Genomic DNA, 18,548 nt, shown 5'->3' with positions numbered 1-18,548 from the left:
ATATAGATGTAAATTACCTGAGTAAGTTGCAGTCTGTACTTTCACATAACTGAATGGAAATACCCAACTGCAATTTACTTGTCCAGATGAAAGAGATAAGTGTTTCACGTCTTCTTTCTCATTTGTATATTGTCTTGAGGCTTCGAAATTTCTTTTTCAGTACTCATTTTATTTTATTTTAATGTCTACTTTCCTCTGGTCACAGAACGGCGTAGGTAACGTTTAGTTTGTCGAGGTCAGTTAATGTTATTGATTTTTTAAATATTTTAGCTTCAGAAAGCTCCTTAAGATTAAGAAACCTACTTCTCTAAGCAAATTTATATTCAGATATCCAGTCGTGTTAATCATTTTTTAAATGATAAATTAGGTCAAAAGATCAAAATTGTCCAAAGGACAGAAAGCCAAAACAATAAGACAATGATATACGCGTAACTCTGCGCGTCAGTTAACTCAGCTATTGTCATCATTTTGACATCTCATTGGATACGTAATTCTGTTTTTACGTAGCCGTGCATTATTGAAAGGTAATCTACCATCAACCAAAAATACATTACTTCCTAAAATAATTCGGGCTTAGTCTCGCCCATATGTAACAGGTAACACTCAGGAGAGCGACAGTCTGGCTAATTCCACGATGCCCCCTACCCAATTACTATACTATATTGGGATCGTAACCTTTGTCTCTGCGATCGTTAGGTTTCGGTTTACAGGCTCCCAACAGGTGATCGTCGACCTTAGCGGTTGGCTGGGCTACTGTTAACACGTGCGCGCGCATCACGACTTGTTCAAACAGCTGGTCAGCAGCGCATGCTCCGGAAACCCTTGTGGCTTCCAGAGACGTTCCAGAAACGCCGTTAGATCGAGAATGGCATTCGAGGAGCACTGGAATCGCGACCATTCCTTCGCCGGGGCTCATCTGGCTTCCTTTTCGACTTCTTGGAAACGCGTAGAGGTGCTATTGCCACCAAGTTCCACGGGGTGTTCGGCCACTTGGTCCCACCCGGTCGCTTTGGGTCCGCCCGCCCCCGGAGGCAGTGTGGAAAATAAGAGGCGTGAAGGTGACTGGATTACTCCAGGAGCTGTTACCCGGAACGAGGACCATCATTCAAAACTTCAATGGGCAATTTCATGGCTATCCTCAAAGCCCGGGATGTTTGGACGTGCTAATTTATGAGAGATATTGCCAGAATTATACATGGGTTAAAAATAACCTCCTCTGACACGCAACGCGTATTAGAATTCTATAAAAGTCGCGGTGTTGAAGATACGGATCTGACCCGCTTCGCAGCCATGCGCATTAAATTCAAAGAGTGTTCCATGGCATATTTCTTCTTTAACTGGCATTGAATTTTTGTTCAGCTTTTATATTAACTGCAATTTTTACTCTACTTCGGCGAGTCGTCCACTTAAAAAAAAAAAAAAAAAAAAACAGCAGTTTTGCTAGCTATCTGGAATCCACTGCGCACGACAGCAAAACTAGCACTCTATTGAAAGTTGAAATTTCCTGGATCGCATAACTAAAAATTGACCGTAAAGATGTTAAACTAAATATAATCATTTGTGAAAATTCTAACCTCAAATTACAGTGGTCTGCTGATTGCATGTGCTAACTGAAGTTTGTGGGAACAAAAAGTCACTTTGCGCCTTCGAAATGAATGAGATAAAGTTATATAATATAATGAGAGGACAGTTCATTCGATATAATAGTAATAGTCCATTTCTCAAGTTAAAAAAAAAAGAAAGTATAAAATAAGAAACTAATCACGAGAGAGATCAACCAGTAAATGGAGACATAGATCCTATTAAGCATCTGTTGACTCATGAAGTGAATTATATACGTGCAGCTCAGTCGACTTTGGTACAATGCAGTTGGGAATGGAGTGAGTCTAGCGACCTCATCCCATAAGAATTGTTGTGAATCGAAATGCTAACAAATATCTGGAGCCACCTAATATGTATATATATATATATATATATATATATATATATGTATATATATATATATATATATATATATATATATATATATATATATATATATATATATATATATATATATATGTATATATGTATGTGTGTGTGTGTGTGCGTTTTTGTGGGTGTGTTTGTTTGTACAGGTCACAGATATCAAGAAAATTGTGTATTGCCTGCAAGGAAATAACACGTATGCCTTTAAAAAAAATTCAGCTAGCAAACTATTCATCTGCTTTTTTTTTTTTTTTTTTTGGCCAAGCAACTCATAAAGAATAAGCATCAAGATCAAGATAGCCCCTTGCATCCATCAAACAACCCGAGGAATAAGAAAAACCAAGATAGTATCTCCCAAGAATCGAACAGCTTCTAATAAGGAAACAACAAGGAAGCCATTATTCTGCATGAGTTGAACAATTTCACGTGAAAAACAGCAGGCTGGTACATTGTTCTGGAGCCGAATAAATTCGTGTGAAAAACAACAGCAAAAACTGAGGGCCTCCATTGTGCACAATTCGATAAGAATCACCCCATTATCGTTGCGTATAATAGATACCTCAAAGCTATCTACATTTATAAGTGTACGGGAATCATACCTGGTCCGACTTTCACCGAAGTCATTCCAGGCGTATAGATAAGATGATGATGGAACGGGAGATAAGAGATATGAAAGAAGCAAATGATGCGAAAGTCGAATAAGCATCCGATGATTATCTCGATGATGAACGCACGCGTAAGGAAGGAGAGAGTGGAAAGAATAATGAAAGGAATAACAAGACTAGTGGGTGAAAGTGTAGACAGCTCGCCCTGGGAAGCTGTTCGTTTATTTCCTTTTTAAAAGTTAATCGACAGATGTTTTGTGCAAGAGAAGAGAACACACGTTAGAGAGAACTGTGACCTGTCTCGATACTGTAGCATCGCAAGACTGAACCGTTTAGATGGGAAACTTCACAGAAAACGGAAACACTCGAATCTCAGGGAAAACGGAAACTTTCCTTCGTTTTCCTCTACGTGAAATACCTCATTCGAACGTTAGTTGTAAAAATATAAAACCTGGACTACTTGAATGCTTCAACCTTGATAGTGATCTGATGTAAGTAATTTTTCTTCTCTTGCTTCCAGGGGATTACATTGTTACGTGTGGAACATTCGATGAGGGATCCGTAATCCTCGTTTTGTATAATATCCGCAATGAAAAACTTTCATCTATAGTGAAATATTGCGGAGTATTGCAACACTGGCAACACTGCGTTCATTTAGCCATACACGCTTGCCGTCGTAACATGAACTTGCCTTACGTGAATCAGTCGCGTTTTTCACCTGATTACTGAACTAACCAAAATAAGTTTTTGCCGTTTAATTGATCCCTCCATCTTATCTTTTCGTCTGTGTTATCACAAACTAATCTGAAATTTAAATCCTGTTTTTGCAAAACGGAATATTTCCAAACTTTGGTTATTTGTCTTCTTGATAGCGTTTGTTCCGATATTCATAGCTGTGTCTGTCATCTGCAGTTTCCATTTATCACTTGTGTTGGTATACCTCTCTCTCTCTCTCTCTCTCTCTCTCTCTCTCTCTCTCTCTCTCTCTCTCTGTTCTAGTTTGTGTGGCATACGAATTGCATCGCGTTTATTTGTATTTATATACCAACAAAGTTATTTGCTAGAAAAAAATTTGAAAGAATTTGAAAAACAATGAATCTATAAAAGAATAAATTGACCGTCATAATAATAATGAATTAAAAGGATTATGATAACTACACATTTTAGATATACATTCCCTATAGAGCAAATAAAAGTTAGAATAAGGAATTCATGTTGATACTGGGTAGCTGAAAATGGAATTTTATTAGGAATAAGTCATTATTCAACGTTTCCAGTTCTGGAAAAGGCTCGCTGGAAACAGCAGCCTCGACCAGTGATCAAGCTTGAAAGGAGAAGAAAATGATAAGATCATTTCGTATATCTAAAGTTCTAGAGCAGTAAAGTTAGAATAAATATTGCACACACACACATATATGTATATATAATATATATACACATATTTATATATAAATATGTGTATATACATGTATATGTATATAATATACATTACATATATATATATGTGTGTGTGTGTTTGTAAACACCAGCATCTTCAAAAATCCCTCCTCAAACGAAAGTAAGGGAAAAAGCCAGAGAAAAACACGTTATTTGAGCGCAAATCTGTACACATCCCATCTCGGGGCCACACCGCTGAAAAGGCTCAAATAAAAAAAGAAAAGAAAAAAAAAAAGACAAATTAAAAATCTCGAGGAGAACGTCATTAACGATCTCTTACAGTACCAGGAATGTTGCCACACAAGTAAGCAACTGTACTCCTGACGACCTCTGGAGCATCATCTGATTAAAGGCGCGGGGGTTGTGGCCGGGGGAGGGGGCTAGGTGAGTGGGAGGCACAAACACACCCCCTGGTGCGTGACGTCATCAAAGGACTCTCTGGTAGGCACATGTCTCTGAGGCATGATGGTCTACTTCTTGAGTTTACTTCTTTTGTTTCCAGAAGGTCATTTTCATTTTTCAAAATTTTTTTATTTTCTATTTGCCTCATTAATTTTAGAAGACTCGTCGCTGCAAAATCTTCCGTTGCAAAAATGAATGTGGTAGATAAAACTGGTTTTGGTATTTTCACCATTATTGCAATTCATTAATGGAAAGAGAATATTTTAAGTAAAATATTTTACGACGTATTACCATTTGCATTCGACCCCACAGTCTTTTCGGAACGTACTCCGGCGAGTGGAATTATTTCAGATCCTCGATTCCACATACCTCCATCTAGGAATCACAGGAATTCCATTTTTCTTGCCCATTCGAGTAACAAATCAAGAGATACAAAATTAAATTGAATGAATGCATCCCCGCTCGGCACTGTGACTTTAATGAGGTTTCGTAATTATTAATATTATCGTGAAGCAATTTGAATAATTATTCTATGTTCGTTTAAGTTTCCTCTGCGTTCGTACTCCAAAGTGTAATTGGTTTTATGCATTGAATTTCTCGTACGAATCATATGATTACTTTTCGACTTCTATGTGATGAATTTTGGTTATACAGTTGCAGTATTACGCGTTTCAATGTGTACTTAAATCGTAATACTATCATTGGATTTTTTTTTTACTACAATGAATTTTTTGAAACATATGCAGTATTACGTGTTTCAGTGTATACTTAAATCGTAATACTATCATTGTATTTCTTTTTACTACAATGAATTTTTGTTATACATATGCAGTATTACGCGTTTAAATGTATAATGAAATCGTAATACTATCACTGTATTTCTTTTTGTCTACTGTATAATGAATTTTGGTTATACAGCTGCAGCATTACGTGTTGAAATGTGTACTCAAATAATAATACTTGTCATTGTATTTCCATTTTGCTGCTGTATAATGAATTTTGGTTATACATCTGCAATATTACGTGCTTAAATGTATATTTCAAAGGAAATACGCATCATTGTATTTCATTTTTAATATAATGAATTTTTGTTATACATCTGCAGTATGATATCTCAAAGGAAATACGTATAATTTAATTATTTTTTTTATTTTTATTTTTATTTATTTATTTTTTTTTTTTTGTTCTGACCTATGCTCACTTTCTATATACTTTCGTTTTGTCTGTCATTTCAGCGTTCTCCTTTTTCCCAATTATCTTCGCTTCGCTATATATGGCAGGTGAGTCATCTTAGGTGTGATGTTTATAATTGCCTTAAGTCAGTGGGTGACTGGGCAGCCATATACCTGATATTTCGCAACCTTAGGGTACACCAATGCTAAGGATTTGGTCGAAACATTCAGAGATTTTAAAATGAAAACGAAGCAGAAAATAAGATATATTGAAAAACTGAAAAATGAAAACTGTTTTTATTAATAGGTTGCATCTTCATAATTGACAATGACAAGAATTCTTTTTTATTTTTTACTCCCGCTGTGCTAGAGATTATAAAATGAAATCAAACGAGAAAATAAAATATATTAAAAAAGTGAAAAAATGAGAACTGTTTTCACTAATAGTTTGCATCTTCATAGTTGAAAATGACAAGATTTTTTTTTATTTGTCTCCCGTCGTACAAGAGATTATAGAATGAAATCAAACGAGAAAATAAAATTATTAAACAGTGAAAAAACTAAAACTGTTTTCATTACTAGTCTGCATCTTCATTACTGAAAATGAAAAGAATTTTTTTCTTATTTTTGTCTCGTGTTGAACAAGAGATAATAGAATGAAATCAAAGCAGAAAATAATATATAAAAAATGAAAGACAAAAACTGTTTTCACTAATAGTCTACATCTTCATAATTGAAAATGAAAAGAAAATTTTTTTTTGTCTAGCGTTGAACGAGAGATTACAGAGTGAAATCAAAAGAGAAAATAATATATAAAAAAGTGAAAGACAAAAACTGTTTTCAGTAATAGTCTGCGTCTTCATAACCGAAAATTACATGAATCTTTTTTAATTTATGCCTCCCGTTGTACAAGAGATTATAGAATGAAATCAAACGAGAAAAATAAAATATACTAAAAAAGTGGAAAAATGAAATCTGTTTTCACTAATAGTCTGCATCTCCATAACTGAAAATGACAAGAATTCTTTTTTTTAATTTTGTCTCGCGTTGAACAAGAGATTATAGAGTGAAACCAAAGGGGAAAATAGTATATAAAAAAATGAAAGACAAAAACTGTTTTCAGTAATAGTCTGCCTCTTCATAACTGAAAATTCCAAGAAATTTTTTTTTTTTCTTATTTTCGCGTCGTAATGTGCCGTGGAGAATTCTAAAAGACAAATTTGGGGGAGGATTTTTTTTTTGTGAGGGAGAAAATTATAAAAAAATAATCGCTGAGACAAAAAAAAATAACTTTCAACCTTTGGTGCCGAAAAGGCGACCGAGGAAAATCGTGGCCGAAAATAATTAAACAATACAAAAATAATTTCTGTTTCTTTTTTTTACATCGGTGTAATAAAGTATCTCTTAATTATTTACGTCGCTGTCGGGGCCAGATGACCCCCTCTCTCTCTCTCTCTCTCTCTCTCTCTCTCTCTCTCTCTCTCTCTCTCTCTCTCTTCACTTTCTTGAAGCTAGTAATAATTTTGTTGTTAAATATGGCACTTACATTATCTCTCTCTCTCTCTCTCTCTCCTCTTCACTTCTTGAAGCTAGTCATAATTTTGTTGTTAAATATGGCACTTACATTCTCTCTCTCTCTCTCTCTCTCTCTCTCTCTCTCTCTCTCTCTCTCTCTCTCTCTCTCTCCTTTCTTCGCTAACGCAATCTAGTCATTATTGTTGTTGTAAAATATGAAAGTTACATCTCTGTCTCTCTGTTTCTCTCTCTCTCTCCTTCTTGAATCTGCTCGTAATTGTTGTTGCAGTAAAATATGGAGTCTCTCTCTCTCTCTCTCTCTCTCTCTCTCTCTCTCTCTCTCTCTCTCTCTCTCTCTCTCTCTCTCCTTCTTCTTCTTCTTATTCTCCTTCTTCTTCTTGAATCTACTTGTGATTATTGTTGTAGTAAAATATGTAGGCTAGATTCTCTCTCTCTCTCTCTCTCTCTCTCTCTCTCTCTCTCTCTCTCTCTCTCTCTCTCTCTCCTCCTTCACTTCTTCTTAAATCTAATCATAACTGTTGTTGTAAAATATGGAAGTTACATGCCCTCTCTCTCTCTCTCTCTCTCTCTCTCTCTCTCTCTCCTTCACTTCTTAAATCTAATCATAATTGTTGTACAATATGGAAGTTACTCTCTCTCTCTCTCTCTCTCTCTCTCTCTCTCTCTCTCTCTCTCTCTCTCTCTCTCTCTCTCCTTTTGAACCCAATCATAACATGAAAGTTACTTCTCTCACTCTCTCTCTCTCTCTAGGTAGTTAAGACGCAGATAATACCTAATACTTCAGCTCTCTCTCTCTCTCTCTCTCTCTCTCTCTCTCTCTCTCTCTCTCTCTCTCTCTCTCTCTCTCTCTCTCTCTCTCTCTCCTTCTTAAATCTAATCATAACTTGTTGTTCAATATGGAAGTTATATCTCTCTCTCTCTCTCTCTCTCTCTCTCTCTCTCTCTCTCTCTCTCTCTCTCTCTCTCTCTCTCCTTTTTGAACCCAATCATAACATGGAAGTTACTTCTCCCACTCTCTCTCTCTCTCTCAGTAGTTCAGTAGTTAAGACGCAGATAATATCTAACACTTCAAGTCTCTCTCTCTCTCTCTCTCTCTCTCTCTCTCTCTCTCTCTCTCTCTCTCTCTCCTTCTTAAACCTAATCATAACTATTGTTGTACAATATGGAAGTTACATTCTCTCTCTCTCTCTCTCTCTCTCTCTCTCTCTCTCTCTCTCTCCCTGTAACCTGACTCATCCCAGCAATCGAAACCGTAAACCATGCCGTATCCAGGTTAGAATGGAAAGGTACAGTGTCACATAGATGCCGTTTCTGCCCAATCATCGTACATTCACCGACATAATTATACTGGCTGGGTTGTCACTGATATTGTGGAGATTACAAGCTTAACTATTTTTCCTTTTTTTTTTATCTGATTCCCGACGACTTAAATGGTATGTTTATCAACAAAATGTGTCAGACAAGAAGATTAAATTGTACGCGTTTTAATAAAGTTCGCTATTTCTGGAGATTAAACTTTGCGAGGTTTTAACAAAGTTCGCTATTTCTGGAGATTAAACTGTGCGAGTTTTTAACAAAGTTCGCTATTTCTGGAGATTAAACTGTGCGAGTTTTCAACAAAGTTCCTTATATCTGAAGGTTAAACTACACGAGGTTTTAATAAAATTCGCTTTTCCTGGAAATTAAACCATGCGAGTTTTTAACAAAGTCAGCGGATGAAGTACTTATAACACAATTTTAAACACTTAAATATGTCTATTTCAAAGAGTTAGACAAACAGGTGTTAAACTTGGTCATTTTCTAATAAAGGCACATGGATGACCCGCTTATCCATGTATCACTTCATAGACAGAATTTTAAATAATATTAAAGGCAAAATAGGTTGATAATTAATGATCTGATTTGCCGCAATGGATCTTAACGCTGGAAAGTTTTCACAAGGATCTAACGAACTACACTGCCCTAAAATGGAAAACTGCAGTATCTGCAAAATTTTCGAAATTGATATATGCCACCCTTTGGGCTCGTGAAACACTAATGCACAAGTTACTGCAGTTTCAGAATGATTCTTCAGTGCTTTATTTAGGGGGTCCCATTTGCAGTATCTGCAAGATCTGTAGTAAGGCAAGGGAAAACTGCATTATCTACCATTTTTCTTAGTTTTGTATTTTTGCAGATACTGCGTCTTTCATTTTGGGACAGTACAGTCCTCGGCTGACAATCCAATTCGGGAGTTCGTAAATATTCGAAGGACTGAAGTTGAACTAATTAGGGTTGAATCAAGTTTCTTAACATTTAAAGTTTTTTCACTATAATTCGACATCTACGGTAAAGTTTCATGTATAACTGAACGATAAAAGTTTAACATAAAGATTCATTATGATGATCATTATTCAGAAGGTGAACTCTGTTCATATGGAACAAGCCCGCAAGAGCCATTGACTTGAAATTCAAGCTTCCAATTTATGTGGTGTTCTTTAGAAAGAGGTAACAGAAGGTAACTGGATAAACAGAAAGAAGAGATCACTTATTAGAAAGGAAAAAAATTGATAAATAAATAAATAGAAGAAAATGTGAGTAAACTATCAAAATACAAGAATTATATTAGGATTGCAATACATAGCATCTTCGACTGAGTTTCTGAAGTTTCGATTGCACGACACACATTCAGTAAAGCTTCACGTTTAAGTATTTAGAATTTCTCATTAAGATTCGATAGCTGGAATAAAGTTTCACTTAAAAGTGAACATTAACATTAAAAGTTTCTATAGAATGGCATTACAGCTTGATTTCCAAATGTAAGGATTACCTAATCTACATCCAGTGAACAGAATATCAACTATCACAGAATTTAGTAGAGAGTAGATTATTTGTGCCTTAACTGTACGCTTGTAAATCCTTAATAAATTATTTGTATTTTATTTATGCGCTTGTAAATCTATAATCGACTGCTGGGATCTTAACTCAGTGAATTTTCAGGTCACATGTAATGAAAAGGCATTTAGTGGTTGACAGAAGAAATAAACTTCCTTTTCGGTAGATGGGTTGAAGGGAAAGGTATGAGTTCAGTCAGCATTATATCGTTTTTAGTTTTCTATAAAATAAAACTGTTGTGCCGGCTTTGTCTGTCCGTCCTGCATTTTTTTCTGTCCGCACTTTTTCTGTCTTAAAAACTACTGAGGCTAGAGGGCTGCAAATAGGTATGTTGATCATCCACCCTCCAATCATCAAACATACTTGCAGCCCTCTAGCTTCAGTAGTTTTTATTTTATTAAGGTTAAGTTAGCCATAATCGTGCTTGCGGCAACGATACAGGATAGGCCACCACCGAGCCGTGGTTAAAGTTTCATGGGCCGCGGCTCATACAGCATCATACCGAGACCACCGAATGATAGATCTATTTTCGGTGGCTTTAATTATACGCTGTAGCGGCTGTAAAGAAAACTCGATTGCACCGAAGAAAGTTCTGTGCATTTTTTGCTTGTTATTTACCTGATATCAGACTGAGGTAATAATACTTTTGGCAAAACATCCCCTTCCCTCCAGCCTCCCTCGCTTTTTCTCTCTTCAATCACTCATTACTTTCTCAGTACTTTGCTACGATACTGTACAACATGTTTAAGATCATTATAGTACGAACGTTTTTAGTGGATATCACACTTTAAAATGAAACAGCAAATGCCTTTAATTCTTACAAAAGCAATTTATAGGATTTTGATAGTCACGGTATCCAAAAGGTGACTAAGATATGCCGTATCCAAGCCATAGGCCTATGCTCAACCCCGACATTTGAATAAGACAGGTTGATTGATTAGCTCACAGAAAAAATTAATGCGTCTCGGGTCATTGACTCTAAGTGAAGGGAGTTTTAAATTACCAAAAAAATATCTTACACAGAATGTTATGAACGTTTACAGGTGACAATTAGAGGATGGATTTTACGAAAAAAAAGTTCAGTCTTCAGGGCATTCGTTAATCTGACAACGAAAAATAAGATTGATGGGAGTCCCTTAGGACAGGAAAGTTGACAGATTGATTTTCTAAATGATTGTTACTAATGGCGAGTCCAGGATTTTTTTCATATTGGGGCTTGCTGGAGTCTCCTTGGAGGAAAGGTGGAGCCATTTAAGTGACCCTAGAATGAGACAATGAGATAGAGAGTTTTGAGTCAGTGATAATTCCTCCAGGCAAGGCAAAGAAACTGAATTTCAAGGAACCCCAAAAAAAAAAAAATTCCTCCAGACAAGTCAAAAAGACTGAAAACTTCAAGGAACAAAAAAAAGTTCCTCCAGACAAGGCAAAGAAACTGAATTTCAAGGAACCAAAAAAAAGTTCCTCCAGACAAGGCAAAGAAACTGAATTTCAAGGAACCAAAAAAAAGTTCCTCCAGACAAGTCAAAGAAACTGAAAATTTCAAGGAACAAAAAAAAAAAGTTCCTCCAGACAAGGCAAAGAAACTGAATTTGAACCGAAAAAGTTTTCAAGACTGAACAAAAAAAAAAAGTTCCTCCAGACAAGGCAAAGAAACTGAATTTCAAGGAACCAAAAAAGTTCATCCAGACAAGGCAAAAAGAAACTGAAAATTTCAAGGAACAAAAAAAAAAAAAAAAGTTCCCAGACAAAAGAAACTCCAGACAAGTCAAAAAAAGTTCATCCAGACAAGGCAAAAAACTTCAAGGAACAAAAAAAAAAAAGTTCCTCCAGACAAGGCAAAGAAACTGAATTTCAAGGAACCGAAAAAAAGTTCATCCAGACAAGGCAAAAAGACTGAAAACTTCAAGGAACAAAAAAAAAGTTCCTCCAGACAAGGCAAAGAAACTGAATTTCAAGGAACCGAAAAAAAAGTTCATCCAGACAAGGCAAAAAGACTGAAAACTTCAAGGAACAAAAAAAAAGTTCCTCCAGACAAGGCATAGAAATGAATTTCAAGGAACAGAAAAAAAGTTCCTCCAGACAAGTCAAAGAAACTGAATTTCAAGGAACCAAAAAAAAGTTCCTTCAGACAAAAAACTGAATCTCAAGGAACCAAAAAAAAAAAAAAATGATAATAAGTTCCTCAAGACAAGGCCAAAAAAAACCTCAATTTCAAGGAACAAAAAAAATTATAATAAATTCAAATTAATATATTGTCAAGAACCGGAGGCGATGCGATGAGTACAGTAGTATTTAGTAGCAGAAACAACATTTTCATTATTTAAGGCCTTCACTCTTACCGTTTTCATTCAAGGAAATGGCAGCAAAACCAATTATCCTATCCTCAGTGACGGTTTTTTGAGAGGGGGTTTTGTCTGCTTCGCTCAGGAAATACTCCTTTTATAAAAAGTATATCTTACTGGCAAGACTACAGGTCCTCTGAAGATCTATGGGACTATGGCGGTGTCACGGCTGAGTACCGAATTTAAGTGGGTGATGTTACGTCCTTGGTGTTTTCTTTGTGTTACGATTCTCCACTTGATGGTACGTAACGTTTTATTTGTCTCTGCGTATACCTTTGTGGAATACCATTCCCAGAATGCCAGTCCATTGGTAACTTCATTTTCAATATAAAGATGGATATATATGTCATTTTGAAGTAAATACGAAAGTTCCACTTTGATAATTTCGTTAAAGTTGCTTTTTAATAGTTTGATGAATTTGAAGAAATGCTTTGGTCTCAGGTTCATGGCTCGGCACCCACTCAGTGTTGCGCCGACAAACAGCAAAACGTGACGAATCCTTAAGTCTTCTCCTAAAGTGTCAGTTTTCTGTCTTTTTTTTTATGAGTTAAACTCATAGAGTTTGTTAACCAGATATAACCTGGTTTCTGAATACAGTCCAAGATCGCATAGTATATTTATATGCTGAAGCAGATTCATGTGTATTGACAGGAGCTTCATTTTTCCGGATTGAAAACTTTCTCGGTAAGTTCTAGTGTAATCCTTCACTTGGGACTGAGAAGCGATCCTTATTCTCTAATGGAACTCTGACCTAAAGGGATCAGGTGAAGGATATATGGGCAAAGGAAGAGAGAGAGAGAGAGAGAGAGAGAGAGAGAGAGAGAGAATTCCTCTGTATTCAACCGTGACTGTATAAAGAAATACATGTGTATGAAGATACTGTTGGTACTTTAAATTAATTCAGTGCTTCTGCAACACATTATATGTTAAATTAGCAGAGAAATACATGAATTTGAAAGTCATTACTATAAAATAAAATTATGTAGGTTATTCTGAACATTGAAAGTATTTAAAGCTCAGAGAAGAGTTGTTAAAAATTCATTTTGTAAGGGGCTAAAGGATACTGAAGTAGATTAAAGGTGTCCAACCACCCTGTTGGTATTACCATTGGAAGTCATTCAGCGAATTGCTGAAAGTTAATGGATGATTTTTAATAAAAGTGTTCGACTGAATTTATGAAAGCCATTAACTGAATAGTAAAATTCACAAACAACGTTTTTGCAAATTTTTTTCTGTTATTGTGACAAGGGCATTATAGTTTCAACCTTTATAATATTTAATCAGGACTCTCTTATGGTGTCCCGAGTATAACAATTTGTTTACCAATGTAGAACTGCCTTCATAATCTTTACATCTTCATGAACAATAAATACTTTCTTAAAGAGATAGCTTAAGCTCTGTGGTAAATCACCCTACGCCTGAAGACAAATTACTCCATATTAATCAAGTCATTTGCCATACCTATTGCAAGACAAATGACTTGATTAATTTGTCATTTGTCTTGCAACAGTCTTTGTTATGAAGTCATTTGACCAGTCAGTGCAATTCAACCCAGCACCAATTATCCCCAGGGGAAGTGAGTGCATTGTCGTGTTGCAACAGCAGCTGCAAAACGCCTCTTTTAGGGAAAAAAAAAAAACAAATTGAACAAAAGTCTGACAAAGAGGAGATCTCATTAGCATATTCCTCTCGGTATCCAGAGATGCCATCTGCTCACGTGCGACTTGTTGGTCTCTCGCGGTTTTCAGTGACCCATTCGGATTTCGGGTACGGTGGGGAGAAGTTAATACCAACTTGAATTTTTGAAAATAGGAAGAACTTTTAAGGTAAAACTTATAAGTGAAATGTTTTTTAGTCATTAGCATTATCATTACCTAAACTATGCAGGCATCCATAATTTATATGTGTGCATGTATAATATATATATATATATATATATATATATATATATATATATATATATATATATATATATATATATATATATACATATACATATATATATATATATATATACATATATATATATATATATATATATATATATATATATATATATATATATATATATATATATATATATAAATATATATACACAGTATATATTAGCTGACATACCCGGCGTTGCATGGTAAAAACTCTAAGTGTAAAACACACCCAGACCGTAGAATACACCCAAAGCATAGAACACGCCCAGAACATAGAACACACCCGGATACTTATTTATCCCAGCCTTTTATTAGAAAGGAAAAGGAATCAAATCTATCTAGAGTGTAACATCAAAGAATTTTTATTTATAGGTTTTTAAAAATATAAACACAGTATACAAATTGTAAAACAAAATCTTTCACAAATTCACCATAATAATACTTTAACACAAAACTTGATTGTAAACAACTCTCACCATCAGGAGCAAGAATGAATAAATTCTTGGGTGATCCACCCTTGAGCAAGCAACATAAAGTTGCCCGTGGGAAAGACATGACGATCTCAAATCCACTCCACAGTACTTAATAGACTGTCCCCGCGCCTTGTTGATCGCGATCGAGAACGCAAGTCTCACTGGAAATTGCAATCTCTTTGAGTTAAAAGGGAGATCCGTCGGAATGAGTGGTATCTGTGGGATGAAAACTGTTTCACCCTCTCCCTTTCCTATTAAGATAGTTGCTTCAATTACGTTACCCAACACTTTTGACATTTTATATTTCACCCCTTCTCACCTCTTCTTCCTATCGAGGCTGAACATGGACTTAAAAGGCATAGGGAGGGTCACTATTCATCTCAGCGACCTCGAAAACTATGGATTAGACACTAATATCTGTCGTTTTCTGTTATTTTTACATGTCACCCCATTACCACCCCAACCCCCCTTGGTGCCAGTGATGTCTTGCCCCCACAGTATTCTTCTCCAGATAGTAAGTCTTAGGTATGCCAAGTTTGGTTGAAATTGCTCAGTGCGTGTCAGAGTTATGCTGGAACATACACACACATACACATATCCATATATATATATATATATATATATATATATATATATATATATATATATATATATATATGTGTGTGTGTGTGTAATTCAGTTAGCTATAATGTAAATGATTAAATAAAATTTCACTTATATGTTTTACCTTCAAGTTCTTCCCGTATTGAAAAGTCCCAGTTGATATATATACATGTGTATATATGTAGAATTATATATATGTGTACATATATGTATATATGTATATATATATATATTATATATATATATAAATAAAATTCAGAATAAGTAGACAATACTAACTGTGCTTCTTGCTCAATTCCTGGCTTGAAACTCTGCAGGGAGATCAAGAAAGGAGACAGAAACATAATATATTTCCATGTGATCTGCAAGTTGGCAACTGTACAATTCCAGCTGGAAAGCAAATCTAAAATCTTGCAACCAAGCCACTAAACTTATGCGACGGAGATTTCTGCCCTTTCAATAATAGCGAGGCTTAGGTTTCCAGAACCCTGCAATTTTTTTTATTATTGTCAAAGCATGCACAAGCGGAAGCGAGAGAGAGTGACAGAGAAAATTCGGGGAACAGAGATTTCAGTTCAACTATATTCTAGGATTCGAGAGAAAGTGAGAATTTTGATGAACGAAAATATGTGAACGGTTTCGTGCGTGGCTCTCTGCCCAGTGAGTCATACAGCGAGAGAGAGAGAGAGAGAGAGAGAGAGAGAGAGAGAGAGAGAGAGAGAGAGAACATTAATATTCTGAAACAGGGCTTTGTATTTTCCCCTTTGTTTTTTCAAATGTAGTGCATTCACATGGGACAATTGCACAGCAAGCATGCATTTAACTTCTTGATGACGTGTCGAATAGACAGCTTCCCAGTTTTACATATAAATGATTGACCCATTAAAAAACGAGAGATGTATTCTAGTTTCCTGGGAAAAAAAAGTACGTCCAAATTTCCCAAGAGAAATAGCTTATTGATGTGAAAATTAACGTGAATGCCATCCGCTACACTTGTTTGCATTCAAGTACATTCACGAGCGTGAACACTGTTGTCGGAGTGTTCAAAAATGTGTGATTGTCTTTTGAGAGTGATTTTTTTTTTAGTTTGTTTGCAATATAAGAGTATTTCCCTTTGTTGTTTGCGTTTTGAGCTGTGTAAAGTTAAAAGTTAACTGTGACGCATATCGAATATCGAACTGTAAGATATATATATATATATATATATATATATATATATATATATATATATATATATATATGTGTGTGTGTGTGTGTGTGTATATATGTGTGTATATATATATATATATATATATATATATATATATATATATATATATATATATATATTTAGTGTAGATGCACATGTCGCTTTCACTTTTTATGTCCAGAGAAATGATAATGACACTGTATCACACGCGCAGTTATATGTGTAAAATAAAGAAACACAAAGTGCAAAAATATATGAAGATAAGCTAACTAGATGCAGGCATATTTAATGCCTGCAAAAGAGGAAAAACTTATCTGCATTTCAGATAAACGCTCAGGATAATTACAAGCTCATTGCTCAAGCAATTAACCCAGAGAACGCTTTTAATGTTTTGATATACACAATCATCAATCCATAATGATAAAATCAATGAGTGTTGCAGGCAGACCATTACGAAAGATTGTGTATTCCTTTAGCTGAAATATACTAAATGCAACATCAGTGTTAACAAGTGAAGCTCTTAAACACTAAATGAAAGAGCAAGACAAACGAAGTTCGATGTAAAAACGTCTGACAACCTTACCCAATATTCTCTTCACTTCCGCCTGGGTTAGATAAAGGTTGAAGTTTGCCGCCGTTGGCAACACTGCCGTCGAAAGCAGGAGCACCAACAAGTAGAGCAGCAGCACCACCACCGTAACTCCTCGAACATTCACCATTTTCATTTCACCACCAACAACTGTCTTGCACGAGGAAACTTCAATACATCATTCAAAAGGACTGTCGTAGTCCCTCGGCGCGAGGGAACGAGTGCATCAATAAAAAGCGGTTTTCCTGGCAAAGTGTACATCACTGTTCTCCTCCGCTACAGCCCGGGCCTTTCCTCTATAGACATATGTTGCGTCTAACACGAATTTTTGATGTAACGTTTTGGTATATTCGACGGGCGATGTATATATTCAAGAAAAAGTTTGCATTCCTTAATGTCCTGAATTATGCAAATTCTTCAGAAAACTTTCTTTACCAGGAATGCGCAACTATGCCATTACTTTCCCTTTCGGAAAATAAAATCTTCTACGCCAGTACCCGGCAGTAACTGGTCGCATTGCAAAATGATTCCAGTTTAAAAAACATCCATTAGAAGTTAATTTATTCAGTGCGGGACTGCATGCGGCAATGCGATTAATGCGGCCTCGAAAAAACTCAAGCGAAACACCATTATCGACCTTCTCCTCCGGCAGCTAAGCCAGAACTGAGACTCAGTCTGAGAGAGAGAGAGACCTGAGTCCTGCGAGAGAGAGTCTAGTGAGAGAGGATCATCATTCCCTTGGGTCGAGCAAGTCTCTCTCCAAGACGGGTGTGTGAGAGAGAGAGAGAGAGAGAGAGAGAGAGGGCCACCTGGCCGAGCTTCGATTCGCCCGGCCTACGACCCACATACGGCACAGCGATGTTGTCCTCTCAATCATGCGATCGTGTGGTCGACGGTTTGCTGAAATGTTCTGCTGTTTAAGTAGGTTCCCCTTGCAGGCACAGGTGCACACTTACACAGAAACTATAGAGCGTGTTCTTTGTAACACGTGTGTACCCATTTGCAGATTGGGTACTTAAATATGGACATTATATTAAGAAGATTGATGTCAGTAAGCCATGCCATAGTGGAGTACTTTCGTGTTGCAATATGAAAACGGATTCTCACGGCGCCAAACTTGGGCAGACTCACTTTGATGTTGTTATATACAACTGTTAACTTCACCTAATGAATGTTTTTTGTTTCTTCTACATAATTAACTCTGTACTACGTGCATCCAGCATCGTCTTCATTCACTTTCCTCAACAGTTTATTGCTTAGCTGTCAGTTCGGTGCTGCTGTCTAATAATTTAAATAATTAACTTTTATCATGTCTGCTCTCTTAATCTTTTTTTCCCCACATGAATATTTTCTGTGAGTTTTATTCTCCCAACTGGCATATATTATTGCCCCGTTTAGAATATCTCTCTGCAAGCCCAAGGTTTCGAGTT

The 18,548-nt window shown here is 36.0% G+C and overlaps 1 protein-coding gene across 1 annotated transcript in view; it reads right to left on the bottom strand.

Annotated features, from left to right (window-relative positions):
* Positions 1 to 17,783, bottom strand: part of LOC136851931 (tyrosine-protein kinase Dnt-like) — an 81,707-nt gene extending 63,924 nt beyond the window's left edge. The window contains exon 1 of the mRNA XM_067126291.1: positions 17,113 to 17,783. Within this exon, the coding sequence (XP_066982392.1) occupies positions 17,113 to 17,254 (142 nt within the window). The 5' untranslated portion in view covers positions 17,255 to 17,783. The remainder of the gene's footprint in view (positions 1 to 17,112) is intronic.
* Between the last annotated feature and the right edge of the window lie 765 nt (positions 17,784 to 18,548).

This window comes from Macrobrachium rosenbergii, chromosome 24 (genome assembly GCF_040412425.1).
Source record: "Macrobrachium rosenbergii isolate ZJJX-2024 chromosome 24, ASM4041242v1, whole genome shotgun sequence".
Lineage (NCBI taxonomy): Eukaryota > Metazoa > Arthropoda > Malacostraca > Decapoda > Palaemonidae > Macrobrachium > Macrobrachium rosenbergii.
The sequence above is the reverse complement of the archived record's forward strand: the minus strand, read 5'-3'. Positions and strand labels throughout refer to the sequence as shown.